At 46.9% G+C, this 27,525-nt stretch overlaps 1 protein-coding gene across 5 annotated transcripts in view; it reads left to right on the top strand.

Moving 5' to 3' along the window:
* Window positions 1-27,525, top strand: part of SH3KBP1 (SH3 domain containing kinase binding protein 1) — a 298,864-nt gene that overhangs the window by 258,945 nt on the left and 12,394 nt on the right. For all 5 annotated transcript variants that reach the window (XM_074359924.1, XM_074359925.1, XM_045516323.2 and 2 more), the window contains one exon: window positions 8,027-8,112. In XM_074359924.1, coding sequence (XP_074216025.1) covers window positions 8,027-8,112 — 86 coding nt within the window. The remainder of the gene's footprint in view (window positions 1-8,026; window positions 8,113-27,525) is intronic.

Raw genomic sequence — 27,525 nt, 5'->3', positions numbered from 1 at the left:
CATTTAGATGCCAAATATCAACTAAGTGCTTAGGGGAGGGCAAATGTCTCTCTGGAGACCAACTTACCCACACGGAAGTTAATTTTTCTTTAGATTTACACAGGCATCCCAGCTGCTTCAAGCCCCTCAGGATACAAATTAGCAGAAAATAAGCTTCTAGGGTCCTGGTGGCTCTGTGAGGTGTGTGGTCCCCATGCACAGCAAAAGAAAGCATTAACAGAGATCTTTACTCTTATTAGCTAGAAACTAATCAATCAAATTAAAAAAAGAGAGAGAGAGCACAGGAGACAGCTAGAGTGCAAGCAAATGTTGCCCTAAGCAGGCAGATAAAACGTGCACCTGGGTGGTCAGGCCATCATTCTGAGTTTGGATTACTCAAGTATTCTAAATGTCTTTTCAAAGATTCCTAGGGAGGCCGTGTGTGGTGTTTGAGTGTTTGCCTTCTTTTCTACAAGTCAGGACCAAGACATGTCTTCGGAGAATTCAGGAGGGAGAGCTTGGCTAGAAATTACAGAGGTGGGCGTCGCTGGCTCATAGATGGTAGTTACAAGCACGGGATGGCTATCATCACTCCAGGGGATTATGGAGAAGTAGAGGAGAGAGTGAAGATGACGGTGGGGAAAATTGTTATTTACAGAGGGCAGGAAGGACGGGGAGCCATGGGCAAGGGTGGGTGGGCTGTGAGCTCCTGGAAGCCGGAGGAAGCCGGATGTAGAGCCTTTACTGACCAGGGGATCTCGCACTTGAGTGTGCATCGCCATCACCTGCCGGCTTGTTAAAACCCAAATGCTGCTCCCCAAGTTTCTAATTCAGGAGGTCAGGGTTAAAGCCTGAGAATTTGCATTTCTAGCAAACTCCCAGGGCAGCTGCTCCTGCTGGTTAGCCGACTGCACTGTGAGAACTGCCACCAAAGTGCCAGCCGGGGTGGCAGAAAGGCACCCATAGGCTTTGGTCACGAGTTGGCCCTTGGTAATCCCAGTCAAGCCATTGCTGTTCAGTGGTTGGGGGCAGACTTGGGATTGTGTCGAAGGAAAACCGAGCAGGCAACCAAGTATGTGTAGACTTGTGAGGAACTCGGCTGTGGGACAAAGATGGAAAATGGGTGCTAGATATGGATGGATTCAGTGATAAGAGAGGAGTGAGTGTGTGTGCATCTATGTGGTGTCATTCATTCATTACAGAAATTCATCAAGTGCCTCCATTTGGCCAGGCCCTTTTCTAGGTGGTAGTTAACTATGCTAACCAGGCCAGACATGGTTCCTGCCCACTCACTGCCTCCTGGGCTTTGGAGCCAGACACACCAGGGTCCAAGCCCCACTCCTCTTCTTCCTTATCCCGTGGCTTTGGGCAAGGTACGCAACCTCCCTGACACTCAGTTTCCGCCGCCACACCTAGGACACCTAGTTCCTCGCCTGGCACTTGTGAGGCCCCCAGCAAATCTTTCTTCCTCCCTAGAGAGAGCTCAGTGGGTGACCTTGGAGGGAGAGGAGTTTCCACGTGGTGACAAGCGGGTTATGCTTGGTAGTCCTGAGGGAGCGAGGAAACCCGGACGCCCTCAGACCGCACATCCAGAAGACTCTAGGGACTGAAAGAGGAAGCCGCGAGGGCGTCAGCGGAAGCCAGTGCTCAGGGAGGGCTGGGGACTGAGGGAGGGCAGGTAATTTATGGAGCAAGGAATCCCACAGGGCATGGGGGCAAATACCTTGTTACATTGTAGAAACGTCTGTATTATTTGCTGGCCTTACTTCATTTGTATGTATAACCTCTCTGAGATTTCTTTCCACCCACATCTAGAATGAATTGTATTCCCTGCAGCGAGATCCAACAGTAGTGATGGGTTTAGCCTCAGCCCAGGCTGAGCCACATTGATTTTCTTGCTGGTGATGGCCAAGGGCAGGCAAGGGATCATGAGGAGATACTAACACCTCATGCATGCCGGGTACTAATTGGTTTGTATAAAGCTTTTCCCACGGGCTGTTGCTTTGGATACTCTTCCTCCTGGTGACACTCCACCAGCTTAGTTGCATGATAGTGAGATTCCCCCATCCAGGCATCTGAAAAGCCCCTTCCTTGCCCCTCCATGATGCCCAGCTGTGGGTTTGCAGATGAGGGCTGCGGGTAACGTCATCCCGTTGCCTTCAGGGTTGTGGGGCTTATCATGCCCTGGCTGGGCTCTGGATGGAGGCCTGTTTCCATACACACTCACACAGTCTGCACAAAGAACAGAAATTTGGAGGGGAATTGAGTGGGCAATGTCCCATCACCTTCCAGTGTGTCTTCACCAACTATAAATAGCCAGGCCTATTTGTACTCATCTGAACAAGGACGCAATGCAAGGGGAGAGCTGCCAGGAAAACCACTCTGGTTCCCGCTTCTTGCGCCCCTGGCCTCACTCGGGCTACCCCACATTGAGATAGGAAGTTTGCAGTCAAAAGATACCTGGGATTCCTGGGACATTTTAGGCCACAAGGTGGGCATGTAGGGACTCCACAGGATCAGCAGGGACTTGGGATCTGAATTCCTGGGAGAGGGGAGGGAGGAGTTCTCTGCTGCTACATTTTATCCTTTCCTGAAGGAAGGATTCAACCTCTCTGGGGCAGTAATGGCCCAGTGCAGATGGCTTCTGAAAGACTGACTTGTCTCTTGCTACCTCCACCCATGGGCGGAGCCCTCTTATCATTGCTTATTTGAGAAAGATCTCCAGAAGCATCAAACGTGCATTTTGATTATTACCATCCCAAGTGTGGTGGGCAGAGACAGGACTTGGTGTCAGGAAGCTTCTCTGTCTGGTTTCAGCTCCACCACCAATTAGCTGTGTGACCTTGGGCACATAACTTCTGGCCTTGGAGCACAGGACCCTTGTCTGTAATAAAATGGGGGCTTGAGCTGGGTAATCTCTACCCAATTTTAATGGTCAGAGCCCAAGTCTGAGATGTGATGAGTGGGCAGCCGGGAAAGCAGGGAGGAAGTGCTCACTTCCATTGGCCTCGCATCCTCAGCGCGACTGGCCCGGGATGAGGGAGGTGAGCGGTAGGACTGAGTGGTTTTACATTCGAAGGGGCTGATAAAACAAGGTTGCGGGGTTGGAGCAAGAGAGAACAGAGGGTAACTCCAGTTGTTCCTTTAGGACCTTCACACCTGCCATCTGCCATCCTCCATCCGTACTAGTAGACAACTCCTAGGTGGGATTAAAGCTGGAGAAAAACTGAGGATTCAAGAGGGGCACCTCAGTGGTTTCCAGAGTACAGGGGACAGGGCTTTTCTATTTCTTTTTCCTTTTCTTTCTTTCTCAGCCTTTTTTTTTTTTTTAGCCCCCTATGACAATGTTTAGGCAGTTAAAACCCAAATATTTACATTAGGATAAGTGATCCTTTTGAGGGCAGGGAGGGGAGATTGCCAAAAAGAGCCAAAATCATCTGGGCTTGGGGTCTTTTGCTCGGTAGGAAGCCGTGGACTCTGTTTTTGCCCTTCATCCCCACTCACCTCCAGAAGGGTCGTGAGGTCTTTTTGGTGGTTTTTAGTTGCTGCCGTTAGTGCTGCTGCTCGTGTACTTATGTACTTGTTTGCTTGCCTCAGCTTCCTGTGCACTTCAACATCTTTTCCAGGCCACATGCCTTGGCTTAACTGTCCCAACTTGGGCTAAATTGGGCCATGCCGCTGGCTGAGTTCATGTTCTCAAGGGATGCACATGGCACGTCCTCCATGTTTCCAACTGTTCACATGCCCCGTCTCGTGTCTCGGGTCTGAGTGGGAAGACCAGGCCCCTCTGGGCGGGTCGGGTGTGTGATTTGTGTTTAGTATTAATACTCTTTAACTCAGGGAGCAAAGGGGATTTACCCAGCTGGCATTGAGCTGCAGTGACACAGGCTGCCTGGCATCCTTGGTGACTCACCATCTCCAGGACCAGGAGGCTGAGTGAAGCAGCTTTGAGAAGTGATCAAGACCTGGAGCTCCAGAGTCCAAGTTAGTAGGTTCAGATCCCGACCCCAGCACTCTACTACTATTGCGACCTTTGTCAGCAGGCAGCTTCATCTCGTCAAGCCTGAGTTTCCAGATCTGTAGGTTAAAAAGAAGGGCTCACAGGTAGGCTTCTCTAGGTCGCAGTCTTGAGGCAGCATCCGTGCCTGTGGGGAGGGAGGAGGAAGCCGCGTTGGGCAGAGGGAGAGGTCAGGTTGTGATGCTAGTTCACCAAGGCCTCAGCCAACCCCACAGGAGCTCTGGGGCTAAAATGACCTCTCTGAGTTGTCCTGTATCAGACTGAGATGGCTGAGACTTTTATACAGTGGAGTATGGGCCGCCCTGGAAAGGCTGAGGGGCTCCTTGCAGCTGAGGTGGTCCCCGGAGAGGCTGATAGCACTCCCAGCAGCAGGGGTGACCAGCCCTTCACAGAAAGGGGCTCTGGGAGGTGCGGCCCCGTGTCCACCCCACAGAGAAGGTACTTCAAGAGGCAGCTGGGGCACCTGAATCATGCACGAACAGGGCTTAGCTCTTGGTAGGTGGTCAGTAAACCACAGGTGCTGCTGTTCTTTCTGTGGGACTGTCCGTTCCACTTATACCTGCTGGGCGTCCCTGGGCTGGTCAACCCATTCTCTGCGATTTAAGTTCCCTGGCCAGCAAAGCAAGGGGACTCTTAGTGGCTAGTTGCCTATGCCAGTCATTTGCGACCATAACCAACACTGCTGAAGAAATACAAGAAAGTAACATTATTTTGATTTAAAAATCAGAGATGAGTAAGAGCAGCCTTGTTCTGATATCTTTGGATACATGGTGATATGCCTGCTTTCTTCTATTTTCTCCTTTTATTTAACAGCTGCAGGCATAGAAATGCACCATAAAAAAAAAAAATCCTTGCAGGAGCTAGTAAATTACAAAAGGATGAGCTTTTTCCTCTTTGGTTGAATTTAGTAACATCCTTTTTGCCAAAACGGTACCCGTGTGTTGGGCCGAGTGGAGGAGAACAGGGACCATGGAGGGCTCCAGCTTCATTGGGTGTCAGCCACTTCAAACATGAGCTTTGGAGAATTTCAGAAATTCTGGTATTTTTCAAAACTGAAATTCATTAGCATTGTTGTAAGCGTCTATAAATACAGTGAAAGGCATTTACAAATAGACATTGTAAAATGCTTCCACACCCACAGTCTGAACACTGTCAAAACACCAGCTGCAGCTTCCCTACTTGGAAGGATCAGAACCTTTTTTAAGCTACACCTACTGTGTTTTCAAAATAGTCTTGCCGCTGGCCCTGTATAGAAGATCATTTCAGTCACAAGCCTGTGTCTGCTCTTGGCATGAGGGATCTGGGCTCATTTAGAGAGATGGTGGGGGAACCCCAATCTCCTTCCTGTCAGAATACAGCTGGTGCTTTACAGTCTGGGGAGGGGTCATGCAGGGGTGGTCCTTTGTATTTCTTGGTGAGGGGGTTCCTCATGACCTGGACCTCTCAGGTCTAGGATTTGTAACTCCACATTCCCCTATCTGGTTCCCAGGTGAGTTCCAGGTGTGGTCACAGGTGATCACAGGGCACCTGTGGTTGGGAAGTTTCTTAGAGGAGAGTTTGTAGGTAGGGGCCATGCAATCTCATCTTTTACCTGAATGATCCTGTCGGGGAGAAAGGAGAGTGAACATAAGCTGCCTGAATTGTGCGAACCTCTGCTATTAAACGTGAGCTTAAAAAAAACAGAACTTTAAAAGGAAGGAAAAATTCACCTATAGTCTTATCCCAAAGACAACCACTGTTAACATTTTGGACTGTTTCTTGCCCATCTTTTTCCTGTGTATGATTTGGTTTGTTCTTCATTGGTTTTACATAGATGTGATCATGCTGAATGTCATGCAACTTTATGTCCTTTGGAAAAAAATTGGAATTATTATACAGATACATAATGCATTCTCACTTCAGGAAAAAAAGGGCAAATGTTCATTCATTCCACAAGTAGTTTTGAGCTCCTGCCACGTACCAGGTGCTGAGCTGAGTGCTAAAAATCACTCATCAGACTCCCCAGGAATAACCACTGCAAATACACATATTTTTCCAACCTTGAACAAATTCTCTCTTCTGTTCTATCAGAAGGGTGTGGAGGTGCATGTGCATGATGTGTATGTCATCTTTAACTTACGTTTGTCCCTTGACATTGTAACATAAACATTCGTCCCTGTTGTCACGAATTGTTTGAAAATATCATTTTAATGGCTATATAAAAGTCCTTCAAATAAATGTCCTCAGTCCCGCCGCTCCTATCGGCTCGGTGTCTGTCCAGGGCAGTGTGCCCGGTGGGGCCTGAGCCTTGGTAGCCAGCGGGTGGAGGGGGTCTGCTATGGAAACCTGGCCCAGGGGGGCTCACAGCCTTAAGAGGTTGAAGTGAGGCAGTCTCCTAATGCACACACACACAGCTTGAGAGCTGGGTTTTCTCCAGATGGAGACCAGGCCTTTTGGCCCAGCCCTGGTTCCCTAGAGTTCTCACCTTTCATCTTCTGGCTGCGAGTGCTTGAGGTTGAGAGTCAGTCTTATTCATCTGGGAGCTGAGGGAGGCGGACCTTCTTCCACTGGGCCTTCTCCGCCATTGCCGGGATATGCCTGTCTCACTGAATGCCGCCCCACCACCTCTTCTTGAGGAAGGAACCCAGCAGTCTGCCCTGTCACCTCCCACAGGTCCACTGACTTTTGCTTTCCTCCGCCCGCACTGCCTCCAGAACAGACTGGACCCTGTGGGACTCAGCCCAGCCTGTCTCCTCTCACTACTCTCTGGGGACCTCAAGCTTTAGCCCTGAGAACCCCTGGCCACACCGGGCCCTGCCCCTTACCCTGAAGTCCTTGCTCCCTCATGCCTCTTACAGATATGTCCTCTCTCCCTTTTCCTCCAAGGCCCAACTGTCACACCACCTCCTGCGTGTGCTCCTGGCCCTGCCATGCACATCCCTGCATGGACCCTGTTCTTTCTTCCCATAGGACTTCGATGTGCCTGTATCTTACACAGCCTGTCCCATGTGGGCTTATAGGTGTCTGTCTGTCTCTTTCTCCCATTTAGACCATGAGACCATCTAGAGTAGGTACCACCTGGCTTGGCCCTTTCATTGCCCCCAGTGTGATGGGCATTGGTCAAGTGCTCATGGAGCATCTGTTACTCATTGTGTAGTTTAGCCACAGGGTGACCACCGGGGACTGTGAGATGGACGATTTCTGTTGCTTTCCTGGGAACAACTCCTTGGCTTCTCCCTCTCATTTTAAGGACGAGGATCTTCTCCTATTTCACTTGCCATCACAGACCTTGAGTAATCTCATTCAGGGCTCACTCCCCACTAAAGGGTCCAAAGAGCTGCCCTTTTGGAGGAATTTGGAGAAACCTTCTACTTATGCCCAACTAGGCTGTTTCTTTCATCATCTTGGGGGCCTGTCCCCATCCCAAAGGGCTGCTCGTAGCCCAGATACAGAGGAAAGTCTCTCGTGTCCTGATGGGCATAGAGGCACCCACCCAACGACTGTCTCATTTTACAGGCCTGTGCCCCGGCGCCAGCTTTCAGGCTGCCAGACCTCAACTTGACACCTTGTGCCTGTCAACAGCCAGGCTGATGCCTCAGCTTCAGGCCAGAAACCTTTTTTCCCAAGGTTAAAAGTAGCCGACCTTTGACAAGCAGCATTGGCTAAATTCCTGGCTCCTTAAAAGGGAAGCTCCTGGTTATCGTTTGCTGGTGCTTATTTGGCCATGGGGCGGGAGCAGGCCCTACGTCGCACCCTGCGGACCAGCAGGAGGGTTTGTGGCTGAAGGTGCACTGCTGAACAGTCGTTATTAAAATAGCCATCTTTGAAAATGTGTGCGGGAGAGGAGGGCATCCACTCTGTCGGCCGGTTTGTACCAAGGCCCATGTGGTTGGACAGCTCGTTGGCTCCCACTGGCCCCCCCCCCCCAGGCGACAGCGTGGCCTGACCCGCACGCAGCCCCCTCCCTAACTTGCGTACAGCAAGGAAGCTGACAAAATAACAAGGATACACACCAATTATTAAACGCCTGGACTTGTGTTTTTAATGTAGGGGTGATGGTCCAAAGATTGACTTGGTGAGCAGTTCGATATCCGGCATCCTGGACAAGGACCTCTCGGACCGCAGCAATGACATCGGTGAGTACAGAGCGCATTCCTGCTTTTCTTTGCAGAACTTGAAAAGAACTGTGGGGCTCAGTTTGTCCCTTCTAGCAGCCTGGCAAGAACAAACACAGCCATTTAAATGCGAGGCTAACAGCTCTCAGTTGGTTTTAGATGTTGCAGTTTTGTGAAAAAGGGAAGTGATGGTTTCCACATTAAAGCAGAATGCCTGGGAGTTTGACTGTCCCTGGCCTTGGGAGAAATTCCTTGCATGGTCTCCTGCAAAGAAATGATGACTAAACCTTTTGGAAGAGTGGGCATTAGCACTTATATTCATACTTTCCAGTGATTTATGTATTTAGTGTAAAAAGGTGAATGGGTGGACATGCAGCATTGCCGGGCCCACTGTAGACACAGCACTGAGTGTTTTGACTTTGACTTAAAAATGATCTTTGCGATAATTGCCACTTAGTTCGGAACATGAGTGAGTTTTCCCAAGGTCAGCATACTACCATGTGACAAGTGGGAAGGCAGCTGGAGTCTGTGAGCAAACAAGTCAGAGGGCTTCAGCGGGGGTGTGCGTGGGTGGTGTGCGGTCAGCTGTGTGCTGGTCGAGGCCACTATGGGTCTGACTTGGGTGACAGCCCTTTTAAGAGGTCTAGATTCAGAGACTAAATTTCTTTCAGCTTTCCATCTTTTGTTTGGACCCACCATGGTCATAAGTTAGCACTCTCTCATATTCTACATAGCAGAGGTGGCTTTTATATGTTAAATTTTGCATTTCAAAATAATTAGAGATTCACATGCGTGGTAAGAAACAAGGCAGATAGATCCGCATACCCTTTGCCCAGTCTCCCACAGGAGTAGCATCTTATGAAACAATAGTGCAAGGTCACAAGAAGGACACTGACGTTGCTGCAGCCCCCCAGACTCCCTGGCTGTCCTAGAACTCATGTGCATGCAGTTCTAGGCAGTTTGGTCACGGGTAGGTTTGTGTCTCCACCATCCCAATCAAGAAACAGAACATTTCCATCACCGCTAGGATGCCCCATGTTGCCTTTTTATGACCACTAACCACACCTCCCTCCGTCCTGCCCCCCTCCTCTTCCCTAACCCCTGGCAGTCATTATCGGGATTGATTTGACATGGAAGATTCCAGTATTATTTGCACTGGCTGCTCAATTTAAAAACAGATGTCCCACAGCTGGCAGGCCTTTTAAGAGGCGCTTGAGTGCCTAACAGGAGCACTCTCGTCACTTGGGCTTACTCTTTTGAGGGCGCTGTTTTCTTCTGAACCTGCTCATAGAGTTGCATCTTTGCAACTGCTGAGCTGCAGTCTCTGATCAGATCTTATGACCGCCTGGGAGTCAGATGTGTTGTTGTGACTGTAAATACCAAAAGTGCTTGCCCTGGTTCCAGAAGCTGTTTTACATCCTCAGTTAGCCTTTGAGAAGCCCAGTCGAGAGGCATGGTCAGGAGCTTCTGAGAGCTTGGACTAATGCAACGATAATACAAACACTAGCCTGCTGTAGCTTTGGGCGTGGTTAAAGGGCAGAGAGGACCAGAGCAGCGATTGGCTGGGAATTAGAAGGAATTGTCAGAGTGAGCCTCATTGAATTCTGGTTTTACTGCTGTGCCTCAGCATTTAGCCCCCTTTAAGGTGGGCTGGCCCATTGGCGAAGCATCACTGAAGATAACACGAGGCCCCCCACAGGACGGGAGGTGTTCGCCCACCTCCAGGATACACACGGTTGTGGCTTGCTTGTGATGAGCATTGGCCTTTGAGCCTTGTTTTCTTTGGGTCCAGCGATAACTAAGGTGACTGTCGCCAGAATGTGAATCCCAGGTTTTTCGGTCTGACAAGCTAGTTTGGCAGCGCTGTGGGCATTGATCTGCGGAAGCTTTTCATACTCTGTATGTACCTGGGAGCCCAGAAAGCGATGCCGAGGTTTGCTTCACTCTCATTTTGCCAAGAAGACATTAATCTCAGAAGACTATAATTCCTCAAATTAATAATTTAATGTATAGATTATTTGCATTGCCAGAAATGGTGATTGGCAGCCTCATAAGCAACCACTAAATACTTGAGTAACTACTATTCAAGTGCAAGGTTGAATGAATGCCAAGGCCCTCTTACCCAGGCCCTGCCTTCCAGAGGCTTTGAGGCCCCAAAGATGGCAAGTGGACAGTGTCGCACTGACAGTCTGTCTAAATGCCAACTGAGTGGTAGAAAGTAATACTGATCAGAGTTGGGGCTGCTGCTTGGTGCCCAGGATTTTAGGGTGGGCTCCGTGAAGGGGGACAAACTTAGCTGGATCTGGAAGTTGGAGTCTCTTCGGTAGAGGCAGAGGCAGGCAGGGAAGTCACATGGGGAGCACTGACAACTGAGCATGGGTCAGCCTGGCTGCGGTGGAGGGTTCATGCTGGCATGGAGTGGGGTGCTGACCTAGAAATGTAAGTCAAGACTGGATTGAGTTTGAGAGGGATGGATTTGTAATTTATTCTGTAGGCTGCGGGAGCCATTGACGGTTGACACTGCAGTGACATGATCAGGTCTAAAAATTCAGGTGATAACTGATGGGGCTTTGTGGGACCAATCAGATGAAGGAAAGATGGGCATCAAGGGGTCAGGGTATTTGATAGTTTGGGTAAGAGGGAGTGAGAGAGAGCCAGAAGGAAGCTGCTCAGAAGAGGATCGTGAAAGAGGAGGTAGACGTGGGAGCAGCGATGCAGGGGAATTATTACTCGTCCTTAGCAACAGAGGGATTGGGAGTGGGCAGGAGGAGAGTGATTGGTTAGCGCTGAGGTTTTAAGGTTGGATGACTGGTGGGGGGAAAATGACTTAGGTAGAAATAAGCAAGTCTGGAGGAGGAACTGGTTTAGGGGTGGGGGAACAGAATGAATTTAAACATGTTGACATTGAAATTGGTCAGACATTCCATGTCAATGCCGGATGAGGACTTAAGGTGGAGGGCCGAGGCTGGAGAGATGGGCAGGGATTGCAGTGGAGATTAGAACCTTCCAGGAGACACGAATGCAGGGCTGGTATCTGCAGACCTGGGTTTGAGTGCTACATATATATATGCTCAGAGAGTTGGTGTAAATTAGAGAATATATATATTCCTATATAAAAGTCAGAGAGTATATATTCCTATAAAGATACTAACATCTCTACCAGCTTCCTCACCTTGTCTTCCAGAATTGTGTAAATTCACTTTGTGAGCTGCCAAAAGACAGAGAAGCTTGTTATTAATGTTGTTGCTTGCTTAGAAGAGATAAAGTCAGGAAGAGAAGTAAAATCTTTACCATGAGAAAAGAGAAAGAAGGACCAAGAACTGAGGACCAAACCCTGTGCAAAGCCCGCACCTAAGGGAAAGTTGGGCTCTTGCAACATCACAGGTGCCAGTGGAGAGGATTTTAAGCAAAGTGTCTGAGGCCCAAATGCAGAAATGTTCTTTGCAGGTTTGTCAGTCAAGATTAGGACATTGCCGGGGGGCTGGCTCTCTTCAGGGCTGCTTTGGTATATCTGCTTTTGTAGCATTTGTTCATTGCTTTGAATCAAGAAGGAAATTATTTGTACCAGAAGGTTTTGTTAGTGATTCAGACAATTAAAGCTGTCCAAATGTGGGCTTCAGTGCATAACAGAATACAGCCTTGAAAGCCTTAGAAATCATCATCGTTAGCTATAAATACATCTGTGTTTCCTCTTCATAAAGCTATAATTTTAAATTATTATAATATTAAATTAGAGAACATGACTTTTTCAGATCTCGTGTGGGCAGCTACCAGCATCTGTCAGCCCAAGATAATTTAGAATGAAATCAGTTGGTCCAAAACTAAGTTGTTGATGTCAGTTTGAGATACTGTTTGTATCAAACTATGGGGCCATATTTCAAGTAACATAATAGGAGATGTGGACGAGCTCCAACACAGGCCTGCACATGAATGGAAATGAAAATTAAATTGTCCGGTTTTCTCTTGCTGACGAAAGAGCCTCTGTTCCGATCGAATGGGAGATTACAGGCCACAAAGTTAAGTGCCGTAACGTTTACTTTCATTATGCAGTATATTGTTGTTCCCACGGCATGGTGGGATTTACTGTGAGACTTCTGTGCGACAGAGGTTTTCTGTTCCTTTCCCACTAAAGCACGTAGCAACGGGCCTCCAGGTGCAAAGCAGCCTGGGAACTAAGCTTCAACTCATTGACTTTGAAAAAGCCCTTCTCATCCCCAGTTGCTTGCCCTCTTTGTTTTGACGGTTGTTTTCCATCCTGTTCAAATCTCATCAGACTTTTCCCATTTCTGTCTCTTTACCCCTGTTCCCTTGAGGAAGCTGCTTGCCCTCCACCCTTTCAGCCAGACCCACAGACCCACGCTTCACATGGTAGTCAATTTGGGGGCCAAGTGTTGCTAGCTTTACAGTCGATGGTCTTACGACATGGAACTGGTTTGAAAGCTTTGGAGGCATACTTCAACTTCTCCTCAGGCCTGTCACTGATGCCTCTGTTCATTCAGACCAGGAAATGGAAAAGCACTTTTCTACCTATGCCTTGGGAATGCTGGTAAGAGCTAGCTGATTTGGGGTGCTGGAAAGTTCCTAAAACTGGATTGGGCTGATGGTTGCACAGCTCTGTAAATACTAAAAATTATCAAGTTGTGCTCTTAAAATGGGTGAACTTTATGGTATAAAAATGATACTTCAATAAAGCTGTTGAAAAAAGAGCTAATGGAAATTTTCTCGGCATTCACTTTGAGCTCTCAATGTCAAAAAAAAGAGATACACACCACTAACTTTTAAGTATGGGATTAAAAGCGCCCCTTTGCCTCACTTTATGAAACAGTTGTGTTTATTTAGACTCAAAGCCATTATACTGCTGTTTCTGAGTTGTCTATAAACCAGTCTTTTATAAATAGGATTATGTTTTAGATGTGTCAAGAAAGCTCTCTAAAAGCTTGTAGTGGAATCGTTTTTGTAACACAGGTTCCCTCAATGTGTTAAGTAACTGTTTTACACGGTTTTCTTAAATTGAGGCTCACCTGGGCTTTGATAAGCGTCATTACAGCTGTGGTGATAGAATAATCACCAAGTGTTTGGAAGGCTTAGCAGTGTTTTCTAAGAATATTTCGGGATAGGACATGCTTTCATCGTCTTTGATTCCTCTTTGAGATACAATTTGTGATAGTTTCTTCTGAGTAACATGGCTGTGTGCACAATGTCCTAGTCCTGGGGTCATTCCTCCAGTGCAGTGAAGGGCGTATGTTCCCTCTGTTCATCTCCCTTTACTGTCGTCCTGAGGTTATAGTGGTGAGATAAATCATAGCAATGGGAGCGAGCAAGGGAAAGGAAACAACGAACTAAGAGTCACTGGGTGCCTGCTAGATGTTTGATGTATTTTATACATCGCGCATCTCACCAGCCCCCATGAGGGAGGTGTGATGCCTCTCAGGAAGGGACAGAGAATAAAGAAAGCCAGGTAACTTGGGCAAGGTTAACTGGCTGGTAACTTGCAGAGTTGGATTTGAACCTAGTTCTCCCTGACCCATGAGCCCATATTTTCTAGTGCACGAGGTTGGTCTCTATCAGCGGTTCTCCCCAGGGAACATTTGGTGCTGTCCGGAGACATCTTTGGTTGTCACAACATGGGGGTGGAGGTGGGAGTGGGGTTGCTACTAGCATCTAGTGGGTGGAGACCAGGGATGCTGTTAAACATCCCACAGTGCACAGAGCAGCCCCCACAGCAAAGACTGATCCGACCCCGAAGTTGAGAAAGCCCAGTCAGCACCAGGAATCCAGTGGTGAACTGGGAATAGCTGGGCCAGGGACCATGTGCCCCCCCCCCCCACCAACTGAGTACAGCCTCATGGTCCTGGAATGGGCCATCTAATTTCCTGAGAATCTCTATAAAACATAGTTTGAAAATGCTTTCAGAGCTTTTGGAAACTGGTAATTTTGTATACAAAAAAGTCAATATATTTGAAATATTTCACCTAAACACGGACCAAGGAAGTTGCCATGACTTTTGAGAGAACACTCATCCTCTTTCTCCTTGCCCTAGAAAAAAAAAATACAATTTGCATCTGATTTTCATACAGAAAGGGTATTATATTTGGGATTAGATACTCTCCCAAGATTTAATATGCAATGTTTAAATGGATATTAAATAAAAGAACAACAAACGTGAAATTAATCAATGCCAAAATAGAATATGGTAAAGCTTTTTAAGACATATAGTATGAAGCAATTTAATCATGATCAGTAGCACAAGATTTTTGTTAATATGACACCAGATCTCTATAAACCAAGTGATTAAAATTTTAACTTATTTTGAAATTTCTGCCTTTTACTATAAGAAACTGTTTCTTATGGTTTCTTGGACAGATTTTAGGGGAAGCCTTAGCTCCCTGGCTTTGGGCTGTTGGTTTTTCCATCCCCCTTTTTCATATTTTAAAGTTCTCCTTCTGGAGCTGGAGAGCCAGTTTTCGGAGGGTGCAGCATTTCAGGTTGTTGAGCAATTTCTCAGGTTTAATAGGTCAACATATACTGTGTCCTGCCTGCCCTAAAGAACCCCAGGAGTGACATTTGGAGTGTTCCAGAAGGACTACTGGCTGAGCATGTATGTGAACGAGCCACACCTCTGGGCTCTCTTGTGGTTAGTTGCTCTGACGTGAGACCTTTCATTCGAGAGCCACAGCTCGCTCTTACAGACAGTGTCTCTTTACCAGTGACCTTCAGACATGGCATTTGGGATCAGGAACGTGGCCGGCATTACCAGTGCAGAGGAGAGGAAGCCGTGGTCCCTGCTGTGTTGCCATCAAATCTGTACATGAGGCTGTGGGGTGTGCGTGTGTGGAGCTCTGGCTCCTATCCAGGGACACCGGCCATGATCAAACTTCAATTTATATCAGGATGATTTGAGAAGGAATATGCATTTCTCAAGTGTGAGGGCAAAAAGCAAAAGAGATTGTGCTGATGGTCAAAAACTTCACACCAGGGAAATGAAACAGGTTGAGCTTCTAACTGGCAGGTCTTGAACCGGGTTAGTCCCTCTGACCAGTTTTGGTTTCTTCCCTGCACCTCTGGACTTGGCCTTGGCTCAGAAGAGGTTCTATGCCTGAGCCTCCCCCTCCAGTGCCCTTTCCCCTGGTTCCCGACCACTCACCTAAGACTCTTAGGGCTCACAGCCTAGGTTTGTGCTGAGTAAACGAGGTCAAGCTGGCAACCAGCACTGGTTTCAAAATCACCTCACAGTCCTAGAGGAGACGGGCTGATGGTCCTTCTCAGCACTTCCAAGACTCTGATCCCAGGTGCCAGTGGAAGGTGTCTGCTGACAGATCTTCACCGTTGGAAACGTTGGTTTAAACCAAAACTGAGGTGCTCACCTCTGCCTGCTTGCCCCCCACAGGGCAGTCCTGGCCTTTGGCAACCTGTCACACTGGTTGGATTTGAGCTTAGTTTTATGGGTTCCACAAACTACTTTTACCCATCACATCCAATAAGCACAAAAGCAATCCACATCCAAAGCGCCAGTGGGAAAAGTCTCATGAATACTATCGAAACACAGGTGGAGGTTAAACAAATCAAAGTGGGACGACGATGATGAATGTTGCATAACCTCCTGGGAGTGATGTATTTGGTGATGTGAATTATTCTAAAGCACAGCAAGCGAACGGTGCCATCCTGCCAAGGCCATCTGCGGCCACCAGCCTATCCTGAGGAAAAGTGAGCGCTGAGATACGTGAGGGGTCACTTGGGTGGGCAGCAAGCATCCGTTCAGATGGCTCTTGGCTTGGAGCAAGTCACAGTGCCCGCTAGCTGTGTGGACTGATGGCCAGCCCCAGAAGCTTAACTGTGTGCAGAGGCAATGTGTCCCCCCCTGGTATTTTGGTCACCTGCCTCTTAGGGCCCTGGCATTCATCATTCAGCCCAGTGTCTCAAATGCATGTGCCTTTGCTCCACACTGAGACCAGATTCAGCTTTGAGAATACAAATGCAGAGGGATGCCCAGTGGGTTCCAAATAGTCTTTCCACAGCAAAGAGACGTATACAGTAACCTTTGTTACATCTGCAGTGTGCCCCACAGAGGCCTCTGAGCTGCAAATGAATGTGGCAGCCAGAAAGGAACAAGTGACAGTCCACTCTCAGATTGCATATGGCATCTACTTGGCCTGCGATGCCCTCCTCCGCCCACTGGCTGTGGATTCACGGATTGGCAGAGCCCAGCTATGGCTTCCGTTTGACTTGTAAATATCCACAGGGAGACAGGACCTGCTGGAAAACGCTCCAGTAACCCTTTGTCATGCAAAAAGCAGTGTAGACAAACTACACTTGATTAACAAGGGAAGTTGAGTTATCAAACTTCTAGCCATGAGCTCTTGCTGAGGCTTGGTCTGGGGACCTCGGCGCCCTCTGCCTCCCGCTACCTTTGGTTCATAACATGAGAAAAGTGATGAACGCTTGCGCAGTGAGTTTGGGAGGCCCAGGAGAAGGGAATTGGATCTGGTGGTGAGAAGCTAAGGATGAGGTGTCAGTTAATAGGGAACCCTGATTTCAAACCAAAAAAAGCTCTTTGTTCAGCTTCCTGATGGGTCAACATATACTGGCGCCCCCATCACCTCCCCAGGCCCAAGTCATTTCCCCGGAGGTGGTTCATCGTCTTTGGAATTTCTCAGGCTCATTTACCCTGAATCCCCCCCACAAAAGGCTTTTGATTTGTGGGACTGCTCATTTTTATTTTACCAATGAAGCCCATTTTAAAAAACAAATGCCATCGCCTGGAAGAAAGGATAGAACCTCCAATTTAAAAATTGAACACATTGGGCTTACTGGGAGACTCGCAATGTTGACCTTTTTCTTGGCACTATTTGCACTGGAGGTCATTTTGTCATGGGTGTGTATCACTTCTTGGGGTGACTCCGGAAAACAACCGTCTGTCCTATGCCTACCCCCAAGGCTAGGGGCCCCTGGCTCTCCCAGTGCGGGAGAAAGAGCGCTGTGCTTCAGCCAGGAGGAATTTCCTCCTCGAGTTTTGTCCTCAGCATCATTTCAGTGTCCATGCAATTCTGGACATTGGGATATTACTGTTTCACACTCACAGTAACATTTTCTATCCTCTTTGACCACTCCTCTTGTCTCTAAGTAGAGTGCGGTTGAAAAAGATGAAGTGTTCCGTTCATCTTGCTTCCTAAAAGGACACGTGGCCTCTGCCTGCCTGTTGCACATCCCGCTGAAGTGGCCATCGGCAGGGTGTCACACCTCTTTGGATCTTGGTTTTTTAATCCTTAAACCAGGGGCTTGGAAGAAATGATCGAAGGGGCCGAGTTCAGCCCTGCTGTCTTATTTTTCTGACTCTACTTCTTTTAGCTGAGTCTTCTGCACGTGGAGAAAACTGTTCTTTTGGTAACCTCTGAACCCTCTGTAGGATGAAACAGCTTATCCTTCCATTTGTCTCTTCACCTCAGTTCCCTTAGTTCTGTTAGTTCCTTTAACCTAGAATTGATAATTTGGTCCTTTCTAAGGTCTAATGTAGGGTTATCTTTGGCCTAAAGATTTTTGCTTTTAAGAGATTGGCTGGCCATATGGAAATTAAAGTAATTAATAATTATAGGTATCAGTCACAGTTTTGGCAGAACTTTTTTATAAGGTTTAAAAAATTATTCATTCACCTTTAAAGAATACTTATTATGATTTTTCTGGCCCAGATTCTTACAAAAAAATGTAAAAGGCTAGGATGTTTGCAGTCCAAAATAACTTTGAGTTCCTAGAGCAAACCCTTAGAGAGGGGCAAGATAGTCCCATAGGGTCAGCCAGGGAAGTGGTGATGTGTTAGATAAACCGTGGGGTTTTGATAGGTGCACTTGGATTTGAATTCCTAGCTCTGCAGTCCAGGTTGAGTGACTCTGAGCTCCATTTTCCTTTTCTATGTGACAGGGTTAGTTAGTAATGCCCACTGGCCTCAGAGGGTTGTAAAATTTAGACATCGTGGTGTGGTGTGGCTGACAGAAAACAGGCACTTTCTGAATGGTAGTTGGTATAAGTGCAGTTCAGATAGAGAGAACTAGATATCAACCTACATTCTTATCATGACTACTGTTATTGAAAATTAGGAAAGTTCTTGAACACATAACATCAGTCAGCTGACTGAGATTTTGATTGCAGCATTGGAAATTGTTTCATATGTGATTTACTCAGTTGTCTTTTTATTTTAGAGAGCTTCTCTCCACCCACCGCCACCCCCAGTTACAAAGGGAAAAGGTGCTCACTTTAAAAAAAAACGAAAGAACACGAGAAGTTAGAAAGTGAAAGTCCCCTGGTATCTCAGAGTCTCCCTGAGATAATCGCTGTTAATTTGTTGTACACACTTTTAGAAGTCTTTCTGTGATTAGATGGATGGATGAATGGATGTTTTAAAAATATGATCATGTTATAATACAATTCAAGTCCACAATTCTGTTTTTGTACTAAATCATGTATGTCACATATCTTTCCACATAAGTCACATCCATCAACCTTATACTTTTAAAGACTACATAATATTCCATTGTATGATTCTACCGTAATCAGTTCACTAGGAGCAAAACTACAAAGATCACCCTTGGACAGTGATCTGCAAATAGGATCACCTATACCTTGGGGACCACAGAGACTTACCTGGCCATGAATAGTGCCTCATCTTCTTATGCGCTCTTTCTTCAAACTCATCTCCTGAGAGCCCTGGTGTCATGCTGCTTTTCCTTTCTAACTCCCCTTTCCCATCCACTCTCTACCACCTCAAATGGCACACCGATCTCTTGCCCCCTCCAGGGGTATAAAAACCCCTGGTGCAAACTCAGAAACAATTCTGAGATTGGTGTTAGACTTGAGAAATTGAAAGACAATATTGACTGGACCAAAAAATCCATTTACAAGTCGGTTGGTTTCTAATTCTTTGCTTCCAACAAAATTTTGAAGGAGGTACCCACTGAGCTGTTTATTGACAGATTGTTAAAAATAGTTCTTGGTGATGCTAGCCCACTGTCTGACTTTGGATGTATAACTCAGAAGGAGTTCAAAGAATTGAGTGACATTGTGGTAACAAAATTCTTTCCATTCTCATCTACTTATTTCTTTGAGGGAGAGTAATTAGGTTTGTTTTGTTTGTTTATTTTTAGGGGAGGTGCTGGGGATTGAACCCAGGACCTCCTGCTTGCTAAGCATGTGCTCTACCACTTGAGCTATAGCCTTCCCCCTCCTTCTACTTATTTTTATGTTAACAAAGTTTCTTGGCACCTACATCTATAAAATGAAAAACAGAAATAGAATTAATCCCAAACCATGTCATTCTGGTGATAATAGTCATATATATATATATATATATATGTATACACACACACACACACGTACATGAAGTGATTGGGGGAAAAGCCCAATGAAATCCTACTTTTTTATGCTATTAAATTATTTATCAAAATGTGTAGTGCATGTATACATGTTTTGATCATCTGCAGAGTAATAATAGTTGTAATGATAATTTAGTCCAGAAAAAAAGTAATTTTTACACTTAGCCATTTTTTCAGGAAATAAAAAAATTATCATTTCCAATTTATATACATGTTCTTATAGCAGAGAAAGATGAAAAATAATTAACAGAGGACAAAATTAACAAAAGCATAAAATTTATTACATTAGAGTAAATTCAGCAGTGGAAGTAGGATGGAGATAGGAATTCTAAGAGGGGAAGGAATGGTGCAGAATTTCCAACTGTTGAAGAAAAGCTTGTTCATGATTTTTTAAAAATGGATGATGGCAGTTGTTAAACTGCTGTGGTATTCAGATTTATATGGAATATATGTAAGAGAGCAATAGTTCTATTTTAAAATAGCAACATTTAGAATTTAGCAGAAATTATATCCTTTGTGACTAAAACTTGTGTAAAATTTTAGACATCCACTTAAGATGTGTGAGGGGGGTACATAGGCTTTGAAAATTATTTTGGGAGGTACACTGGTAAACAGTCTGAACACCACTGGCCTCACAAATGTCACTCTACACTTACACAAACATTTCTATGGATTAATTTCTGGAAGTGGAGTACCTGAAAGTGAATATTTATACTTCGTGATAGGTGTTGTCAAACAGCACTACGAAAAGGTTGTGGCAATTAACATCCCTGTGAATAACAGCATAACTAAGAGTTCCCGTACATACATTATTTACTACATCATTTTGCGCAGCAAATTTGGGCCGGCAGTGAGCAATTTTTAAAGCAATGCAGAAGTGAAACGTTACTTTCCCTCACTTATCATTGCTTGTTACGGATGCACGTGAAGCTCTTCTTAGGGCTAGACTTCTGTTAGACGTGCCCCATCCCCTCCCCGAACCCTTCTGCTGATCTAAATTAGGTCACCATGCTATCGCTGCTAATTTCCTCTTTTACCTTTCTCTCGTAATGGCTAGCAGAATTTGTAATTGTGTCTGTAAAATTCTTTCTCAGGGGGCTCTGAGCTCTGTGGGGCAGGGACCGTGGCTGTTTTGTTCACCCCCGCACCCCTCCCCTGTACCTAGCCCAGAGCCTGGCTCACACTGCTCACTTAGGAAATATGTACTGAATGAATGAACTGAACATATATGAGAAGAAATCGCGTGATGTAGGATCACGTTAGAGATCTTCACTGCCACTAGTCCCATGTGGCTATTTTAATTTAATTTAAATAATTGCACTTAGCCATATTCCATGTACTCAGTTGCCACATGGGGCTAGTGGTACCATACTGGATGATACAGATATAGCTGGTTTCCATCATCACAGTTAGTCTTAATGGATAGCACTGATACAGAGTGGCTGTCCTTTTACTTGCAAAAGTTTCACTATGCTTGGCACACAGTAGATACTTAATAATGTTTGATTAAGTAAATGAGTAAATAAACTCTATATCTCCATCTCTTATTCTTGAGCTACAAGTTTCCATGTAAAAGTTAGTTTGTACTGAATAGCCCAACATTGTCCCTGAACTGGCTTAACAACTTACGCTTCTTGCCAAAGAGCTCTTTAAAAAACCCGGCCCCCTTTTCAGTCCTTTTAAAAATACAGTTTATCAGAGGATAGATTGTTATCAGAGGATAGATTGGTTTCTTCACACACATGAAAACTTCATTTCCTGGCATCTTTTCTGGTTCTTGATGTAGAAACAATTCTCAGAATTCACTTTCGGTTGGATGAGAAGTAAGGTGAAGGTCTCCTGCTGTCTGCCCAGTGCTCTGCAGTGGACAGAATTCCACAAGCATGAATCTGAATGCAGGCCCTGCCACTTTCTGGTTGTGCCCTTGATCAAGCTGTCTAATATCTGACCCCCACCTCTCCCTTTACGGAATAGAGTAGCCTGCAGGGCATGGGGTTTCATGAGTGCTAAACGAGCATGCACGTGTGAAGTGTGGAGGAGCAGGGTAGCTGAACGGTAGCTCAGACCTGTTTACTCTCAGCACCTTGTGTCTTGAAAACTTCACACCTGGTTTATAAATGAAAACACAGTAGCAGATCTGCTCTATCCTGACACATTCTGGAGGGCTTCATTTCGCGCAGAATTGAATCATTGCTCAAATGAGAATTTTTCAGTTGGTGACTCAGCTAACACAGGTGTTCATTGACCCCTACTAATGGGCCCGTCTTTGTAGTCTGCACAGATTTCCCACACTAGGCAAATAGTTGACATGCAGGGCAAGATTTACTTCTGCCCAGATTCCCTTGAGATGCTTCTTCATTGTGGAGAAGGTACCTGCAGCCCTCGGGGTTTAGGGTTTTCTCATCTTAAATCCTAAAAAGACAAAAACATTGTTCATGGTTTTGTGCTGGTTTTTGTTTTTTGGTTTTGTTTTTTTTTTTTTTTTTTGTATTTAAAGATTCAGCCTTGCTCTTAGATCTCTGCTCCCAAATCCCACAACTCTGTCAGTGGTGTAGAAAAACAAAATTCTACCTGTGTGATTTGAAAGGATTTTCATATAACCTCTCATTTACAAAAGAATAACCCTGCACAGCTCAGGTAATTCTCTCCTTTGTTTTCCAGTGGGAAAACTGAAGCCCCAAAAGGTTGGTTGTTCATTTATTTAATAATCATTTATTGAACACTCACCGCAAGCCAAGAATGATGCTAGGCCTGGGAAAATCAGAGATAAAAGCCACGGCTTCCTCCCTGGCTAGTAGAGGAGACAGGTCAGCAAAGCTGTTAGTTCAGGGTGCTAAATGCTGAGATTGGAGTGATGAGCACCTAGGGAGCAGCCAAGTCAGCTTTAGGGTACAGTCTGGATTCTTAGCAGAGGTCTTAGTTGCCAAGCCAAGCCTTGATGGCCCCAGGGGAAGGGAGGGAAGGGGGAGGGGAGGGGAGGAGAGGCAGTCACTCGAGGGACAGAGGTGCTCTGGTGGCAGCCTGTGGAGTGGTACATGACTCGGAGTGAGAAATCCATTACAGCAGTTCCAGGCAAAAAGTTCCAGCAGCCTTAATGATCCTTGACAGGGACTTGGAGGAGATGGGCTAGCTTACAGAGATACTGGGAGGGAGTGACGATGCCAGGCTTCAAATGTAGGAAACTTCCTCTCCTGAGCTCATTCTCCAGCCCAAGCAGCAAGCTACCGTAAACAGAGCCTTTGAGGAGCTCACAAACTGTTCCTTTGGTGACAGCTGGCCCATCTGAGACTTTGGACTCTCTCCTCTGTGTTTTCAGTCGATGTGTTTTAGGTCACCTGTGGTCACTGGTACCATCCTTCCCATCCATGGAAAAGAAGCCCACATTTTGTAATTGAACTAAATAGGGTGTGACTGAAACTCATGGAAAATGGGCACCTCTGTGTGCCATGAAGAGTCAAAGGCCTTTCCAGGCCGACTCTGCGTCCAACACGAATTATCCCCATATGTCTGTGAAGGGTTAGTCTTCCAAGTATCAAGAAAGCCAAGGGCCTCTCATCCTTAGGAAACTAACTTTTAAAAAATACCCAACATTTGCCAGTTCAAGAGTTTTGGATTGGCATTAGAATCATTTTTTATTAAGAGGAAAAATTCCCAGCCAGGCTGAGAAAGCTTATATCAAGTTTCAGCCTGATTCATTTCAAAACCACCATGAAAATTGGGACATTTTCTTCACACCACAATGGGTTAGTCATGGAAATTCTGCCTTCATCTCAGCTACCACGGCCACAGTCATGAGAGCACTGCTCTGTGTCCCTGAGAATGTACATTACAGTACTGAAGAGTTTCCCCCTGCACTGTCAGAAAGCAGAAGTGTGGTGAAGTTCAAGATTTGAGGTTCTGTTTTCGGCCAGTGACCTCATCCTCAGTGTGTCTTCTTTCTGGCAGTTGGGCTTTGTCATTTCCCAAAAGTTCTTTTACGAGCTCCCACTGTAGAAAGTTCGACGTCGTTGAATCCCCATGATGAGTTTAAGAGCGCAGCTCCCCTGCAGGACTCCGGCCCTCCCTTTACTCTTGAGTGACAGAGACAAGGTGTCTCCTGGGCCATCTGTCACGGAGATGCTGGCTGAGTGTAGCCAGACTTCAACTTGCGCGGCTTTTTTAAGTGCAGACCTCAGCCAGGAAAACGAAATGGGCCCAACAGAAGGCGGCCTTCCGCCCCGCAGCTGCCGCCCGCTAGCGGCCACCTCTGTAAGCAACACCTCTGCGATCGGAGTTCTTCCTTGAGATAGTCAGTTCATTCGTTGGCTGGTTCATTTGTCCCTTTGTTCACAGAACATTAAGCACATTTTCCCCAGGAAGGCACTGGACTTTGAGAGCAGGGAGGTGGGGCCCCACCCTCCCGGGCTCACAGCCTTGGTGCGGGAGACAGATACCATGCCTCCAAGTTGTTTTGACAGTGTGACTTAGGACAGACTGTGATCTCACACGTTGTCAACCCCTCGACCCGCCTGGAGACTTCATTATTTCAGTAGGCCCAGGACAGGGGGTGGGGGAGCACAGATGGAGTCCCGCAGAAGTTTCCTGGGTATGGCCTCGTCTGTCCCTGCACACTAGGAGACACTCTGAGGCCATCCCATCTGCTCCCCTCTCCCGCCCCTCCCTGCAGGCTAGGGCCCCTTGAGGACCTCCTTCTCACTCCAGCTGCCATGTTTCTGACTTGTCACCAGTGGTCACCCAAACCTCTGGTTGCCACTTTGATCACTTCTGTTGCCCACCCAGCAGGTCAGCAGAGGACCCCTGTGTGAGGAGCCTTGCTCCCGGCGCCTCCCCCAGGCCCTGGAAGGCCCTGCTCACCGGCGGCCCTCGCCCCGCACCCCCTTCTCCACGTGGTCGGGTCCTGACTTGTCCCTGCCTCTCCGCAGCCCCCAGCCTCTGCTGGAGCAGTGCTTCCCTACATGGCTGCTAATAACATCCTAATAAACCTGGGGAGACGGAGAACCTACCTGTGCCTGGACTGTGCCCCAGACCCATTCTGTCAGCCCCGGGAGGGGAGCCAGGCTGGCAGGAGCCTTTTGTTTTTCAATCACCCAGATGGCTCGCCTCTGCAGCCAAGGTGGAGAACCAGAGTCAGCTGGCCATTAATTGTTCTCTAATTGCTTCAGCCTGCTTGGGTTTTGCCTTCAGAGCTTGCTTCAGTTTCCAGGTGGGAACCTTGATCGAAGTGGTCCCTCTCAGCCCCGGCAGCGCCCAGCCAAGGCCCCCGGTGCTGGCTCGTTTACTGGAACCTTTACTGGCCCTGTCCTTCACCTCCTCCCAGCTGCCTGCTCAGCGTCTCTCAATTGTGTGTCCTCGCTCCTCTCCCCTGGGGGCCGTGTGCTCCTCCGGTCCTCCACACCCCTCACCCCTACCTCGCCGCCAGCAGACCTCCCTGTCCTGTCCCTTATTCCCTTTCTCCAGGGCCCTTTTGGGGAGCCGCATGGAGAACCTGCTAAACTCATCGTCTGTAGAGTGTATGCAAGGATATTTGTGCAGAACTTTCCTTAGTAAGAAAAAAAAAATCGGAGGGTGGGGGAATGATTTGGAAACTAATTGCCCAGAGAAAGGGGATTCACTGAATCATGAATTGCAATGCAATAGAAGATTCTGCAACAATCAACATATTTATGAAGGATTTTGAGAGTCACCGCGTACAATGTTAAGGAAGATCAGCAGAATGCAATCCTACAGATAATGTGAACTAGGCTATCTATTTATAGAAAAAAGCCTGAAGGGAAATAGACCAAAATACTAACAGTGTTAGTCTCGGTCTGGTAAGATTATAGTAGACTTTGTTTTGCTGTTACAATTTTATGGCTTTTAAAAATTATACATTGTGCCTGTATTACTTTTGTAATCAGAAAAAAGGCGATTTTAAAGATTAATTGGGGGATGTTGGATGATGGCTTCTGGCATCAATCCATGTGTGTCATTGGGACTCTCAATTTCACACAATGTGGAGTTGGTAGAGGCGAGTCCTGGGGTGGGGTCTGAAGGGGAATCTTTTAGGAAAGTAAGGTTCTCTAGAAGGGAAGGCCCCTGAGAGGGTCAGGCCAGCGAGCAGGCTCTGGAGAAGCCGCCTAGCAGCAGGGACCTCGGCCCTCCCTGAGCCCTACTGAGCCCGCCGGCAAGGTGCCGCACTCTGGCGCTGGGTGCTGATTGGCTCCTCCTTGGCCTCAGAGCGCCACGGATACTTTTCTTGTGCTGTGTCTCTGCAGAGTGTTAACCTTTTGTTACAGTTGCTTTGCCCCAATAAGATGAGTCATATTGAGTAATTATTTAGTCACCAGGTGCTTAGAATAAAGTCATGTAATATAATCCCAGGTGTAATGTAGTGGTCTGTCCTGACCAGTGACTTGTCCTTGGTTTTGCATATTCTACTAAAGGAAGTGGTTTGCAGACAACACCTGCCTGTTCATTAATAGAATAAAGCTGTCACACGGCCAGACCACTTATAATCCTCAACAAAAGAGCTCGCCCCAAAATAAAGAGGGAAAAACATACACATCGTTTTTATCTTTTCTGTCCTGAGCCAACATATTTGCAGTTAGGGTAGTTAAGATGTTTTCAGCTCCAAATAAAGCTAAAATTAGCTGAAATAACAGGGGGGTTATTAATTTCACACGGTGAGAAGTCTGGGCCTTAGGTCATTCCAGGGTTGGTGAGTGGCTCATTGGGGTGCTCAGTCACCTAAACTCTTTCCGTTGGTCTGCTCTGCTATCCCCAAGATCTCCAAGAGCATTTCCCTCCTGCTCATAAGATGGCTGCCACAGCTCCAGGCAGCCTATTCTTACACAGCAGCATCCCAAGCAGGAAGGAGGGAGAAGCAGCAACACAGATGGCCTTCTTCTCACTTGCCTCACTCTAGGCAGAGGAAATCTCTTTCTCAGTGGCTCTCGGTGGAATTCCTTTTATTTCTCAATCACCCAAATTGGGCTACACAGCCACCTCTAAACCAGTCATTGGCAAAGAGGAGCTGGATTGCCATCATTGGCTTAGACCAAACATGCTTCAGCTGGGTGCATTGTCCTGAAACAAAACTGGGGCTCTGTTAGGAAAGTGAATGAAATGGTTTGGGAAGGCAGTGCCTGGCATGGCGAATGAAACACAGTCTACCCGTCAGGAAGTGATGGCGTCACCATGATGAGTCTGAGGGCCGGCCCTTTTCTGCTGGCCATTCCTTTGTGCATTGTACACACGTGTACACTCGATTTGGAAATCCCCAGAACGCTGTAGAACCAGGTTGGCCTGAGCGTTTGTTGAAGGAGGTGGCAAAGGAAAGGCAAAGGCCTTCCTGCTGGACACGTGGCAGGTGCAGCGCCGACCTGACTGAACGATGCTACGTTCATCTGAGACGTCAGTCACAGAGATGGGAGCTCTCTGAGGGCAGGCTCGTTTCTGCTGTGCTCACTGGTGTAGCCTCAGCATCTGACTCCGTGAGTGGCGCAGAGTAGTTGCTCATTCATCATGGGGTGAATGAATGAGCAGACTGATGACTGAAGAGGATATTGTCCCCACTGAGTGATGCCTCTGGAAACAGAATGGTGTCGGACTCTGTGAGCCATCCGGGGAAACAGAAGCTTGCCCTCCACCTCCAGGGGGTGAATAGTCTAACGGTAGGGTGATGGTCAGAGTGTTGCAGTACAGCCAGCCGAGGAGGCTGCCCTCTCTTGTCTTTTGGAATCAGCGACCAGCATTCACTTGCCCGAGGATGTTGTATCTTGTGATAACTGCTGATTGTATTGCGACCATAAGAATGTTTTATCTACCAAAATGGACTTGGATTTGTGGAAGGAAGAGGATTCCTCCTTTACTGCTCTTTCTGTAGCTTTTAAAGATTTATGAATATAGCTGTCGAAGAGAGAAAGAAAAAATCATGTTTCTCTTTCTGCCATGTTACCTTGTTAAACCGAGGAGGAAATGATTGTGTTATTCAGTTTGAGTCACGTATATGAATGACCAAAGGATGTAAACAGACTTCAAAGTGTAATCCAGATGCAAATCATGATTATTAAGGAAAAGAGGGGCATGTGGCATG

The sequence above is a fragment of the Camelus bactrianus genome, chromosome X (genome assembly GCF_048773025.1).
Source record: "Camelus bactrianus isolate YW-2024 breed Bactrian camel chromosome X, ASM4877302v1, whole genome shotgun sequence".
NCBI classification, from domain to species: Eukaryota; Metazoa; Chordata; class Mammalia; order Artiodactyla; family Camelidae; genus Camelus; species Camelus bactrianus.
The sequence above is the reverse complement of the archived record's forward strand: the minus strand, read 5'-3'. Positions and strand labels throughout refer to the sequence as shown.